At 33.9% G+C, this 3,145-nt stretch overlaps 1 protein-coding gene across 1 annotated transcript in view; it reads right to left on the bottom strand.

Moving 5' to 3' along the window:
• The window catches only part of LOC107660499 (RNA-binding protein Musashi homolog 1-like), a 48,481-nt gene that overhangs the window by 21,827 nt on the left and 23,509 nt on the right, over nucleotides 1-3,145 (bottom strand). The window contains exon 7 of the mRNA XM_016449852.1: nucleotides 2,401-2,493. Within this exon, the coding sequence (XP_016305338.1) occupies nucleotides 2,401-2,493 (93 nt within the window). The remainder of the gene's footprint in view (nucleotides 1-2,400; nucleotides 2,494-3,145) is intronic.

Below are 3,145 nucleotides of genomic sequence, written 5' to 3'. Positions count from 1 at the left end.
AATGTTCGATCCCCCAGATCTTACTTTACGAATAAGTTTTAATTCTGACTTATTTAGTTACATTTTAGATACCCAGTCATATAAGTAATATGAAGAATACAAATGATTTCTGAATATAGATATATATATGTATTTATAAAAAATTATTTTACATTTATTTTAAATATTACTGTTTTTACTGTATTTTTATCAAATAAATGCAGCCTTGGTGAGCATAAGAGACTACTTACAAAAACATTTTAAAAAAATCTTAATTATTACAAACTTTTTGAGTATAAATAGGGAAATACTGATTTCATGTTGTCTTTAAACGTTTATCAGTGCCTTATAAAGTCTATGCCAGCAGGCCAACAGGTGCACGAGCTGCTGACACCCACTAATATCTGTTTGTGAGTGTGTGCACCACCGAATCCACACGTGCATTTACATATTTGAAAAAAAGAGCCCACATGCACCCAGTGTCACATTGAGATGTGTGCGGAGACAATAGGCCCAGCAGGTCACCGTGGAAACAAGCTTGAGAGGGTGGGGGGGGCAGCAGCTGTTGCATCAGATTAGTTAAGATTCGGGAGACCCTCCCCCTTTACCAACAGCACCTTCACACCCTCACTCGCTCTCTGTCGCTCCATTCTCTCATTCCTACCTTCACAGGATTCACCGCGGTGAGTGTCACTTCATATAAGGGTGACTCTGCAGTGAGGGACTACTTGAAGTGTCTTCGAAGTATGTTTCATCTAAACAGTACCTCACGTTTTGATCAAATCACAGCCTTGATAAACCCTAAAGTGGTCTTGTATGTTTTTAAAGGCAAAATGATCATTACAACACGAAAAACAAAGAACTTTTAAATAATGTTTTTACATCATTTCAACACAAGAAATTAATGTGTTAAAGGCAATATGAAAGCAAACTAAGCCTATTTACACTACCATGCAAAACCTGGGGGTCAGTAAGATTTTTAATTGTTTTGGAAACATTAAAAGTCACTTATGCACACCAAGGCTGCATTTATTTGATCAAAAATACAGTAAAAACAGTAATATTGTGAAATATTAAAATTTAAAAAAATCATTTAAAATTATTATTAATAGATTTTTTTTTTTTTCAGCAAGGATCCATTAAATTGATCAAAAGTGGCAGTAAATACATTTATAATATTACCAAAGATTCATATTTCAAATAAATGCTTTTCTTTTTAACTTTCTATTCATCAAAAAATCCTGAAAAAATGTATCATGGCACAAAAGTATTATGCAGCATGACTGTTTTCAACATTGACAATAATAAAAAATGCGTCTTGAGCAGCAAATCAGCATATTAGAATTATTTCTGAAGGATCATGTGACACTGAAGACTGGAGTAATGATGCTGAAAATTCATATTTAACTTATATTAAACTTATATTTAAAATATAAGTTCAAATAGAAAACAGCTATTTAAAATTGTAATAATAATTCACAATATAACTGTTTTTACTGTATTTTTTTTTATTAAAAATTCACCCATAAACATTTTACAGGAAACGGTCCCAACGGTCCCCTTTTTACTTGTTGTTCCAATAATTCTGGTTAGTCTAGAACAAATTTATAGGACACCCACTTCTAAAACTTCCCTTTGTACTGCGTATCTTACTCTTTCACCTCTTTTGAAAGGCCGTCCCCTTCTCGTGCCCTCGACCCACAGGAGGTGACACGGCCTCCCTCACTCATCTCCTGCCTCTACTCGTACGCTCTTCTCTTTCTTTAGTCTCTGTTGACTACTATTCAGCTCAGCAAGCCACTCTCACACAAAAGAAAAAGCTTTTTTTCTTGCTACACAAGGACTCCATCTTCAATTCTTTACCACCGACACCAAATTTGACAGTAACAAATGGAACAAGTGGAGACAGGCGGAGAATAAAAGAGATATCATGTGTGCATCAAAACACACAGACAAATTTATGTGACCTTTTCGAAAATTTTAAATGTCAAAGAACGCACCGGCATCAAGAGCACATTGTTGGGTGACACTACTGTATTTTTCTGGTTCTTTTAAAAGTTGTACTATGTAAACATACTCTAACATTCACAGCCATTTATAGAAGCTAAGATGCTACTGACATCACAACCACAAGCTCATTAACATATGACCGCCCATATTTAAAAAACACCTATTCGGTATTCAGAAACTTGACCTGCCTATCTGGCCAAAAGTATGACTGTCATATGTAAGTCTTAAAGGTACAGCAGCAAAAACTGACTGTTTCAATGTGTTACTTGCAGTTTCTGTAATTGTTTGTGAAATTTGCTAGCAATTTCTGAGTGAAAATTGCTTTTGAAACCTTCTCAGTGTGGTAATGAAAAACTAGATTCAATTATGAAAGAAATTCATGCTAGTGTAGAATATGCCCCTTGAACTCACCTTTCCAAATTGATCGAAATACTGTTTCACATCTTCGATGGTGGTGTTGACAGACAATCCTCCAACAAAGATCTTCTTTGTTCTTGTTACCAGCTGAAAACACCAGAAAAAAGGCAAATAATGAGACGATGAAATAATCAAGTGCATCAACACGATTTTCAACAAGAAAACTAGGGTGCTATTTAAATACACATGAAGAGTTTGGTTCCAAAACGTGATAAACGCCTTTTTTTTTTTATTATTGAGTTTCCGCCAAAATCAGTATTGTATCTGGTCGGTATTGAAAAGTCAATTTTTTATTTTACTCAAAATGTGATATCCGCCGAGTTATTCTGTCATGTTTTCTCCCTTTTTTTCCAAACCGCGACAAACGCCAGTCTCCCTTTTCTGCAGACTGCGATATATATGTATTTTTAGTCCAGTGCCTGTATATAAGATTAGTATTGACCAAGTTCAGAGGCTGTCATATGTGGATCAACTTGCTATGTTGTGTATTTTCAACAGTTTCAATATGAAAAATAACTTTTTTTATATTATATTATATTATATTGATTCAATGGATTTATTGCATTTTGGAAAGAAAAAAAAACGTGTCATGGATTTATTGCATTTTGGGAAACAAATAATAAAATTTTATAATAAATCTTTGAAAATCAAAATCTGGATTTGAATTTTTGATGTTATTATAACCTAAAGATGCTATGTGAAAGTTTGAAACAGAAAATAGTGGTTTTCATCTTGCCAC

This window comes from Sinocyclocheilus anshuiensis, unplaced genomic scaffold, assembly GCF_001515605.1.
Source record: "Sinocyclocheilus anshuiensis isolate Anshui unplaced genomic scaffold, SAMN03320099.WGS_v1.1 scaffold433, whole genome shotgun sequence".
NCBI classification, from domain to species: Eukaryota; Metazoa; Chordata; class Actinopteri; order Cypriniformes; family Cyprinidae; genus Sinocyclocheilus; species Sinocyclocheilus anshuiensis.
This window is presented reverse-complemented; position numbering and strand designations above follow the sequence as displayed.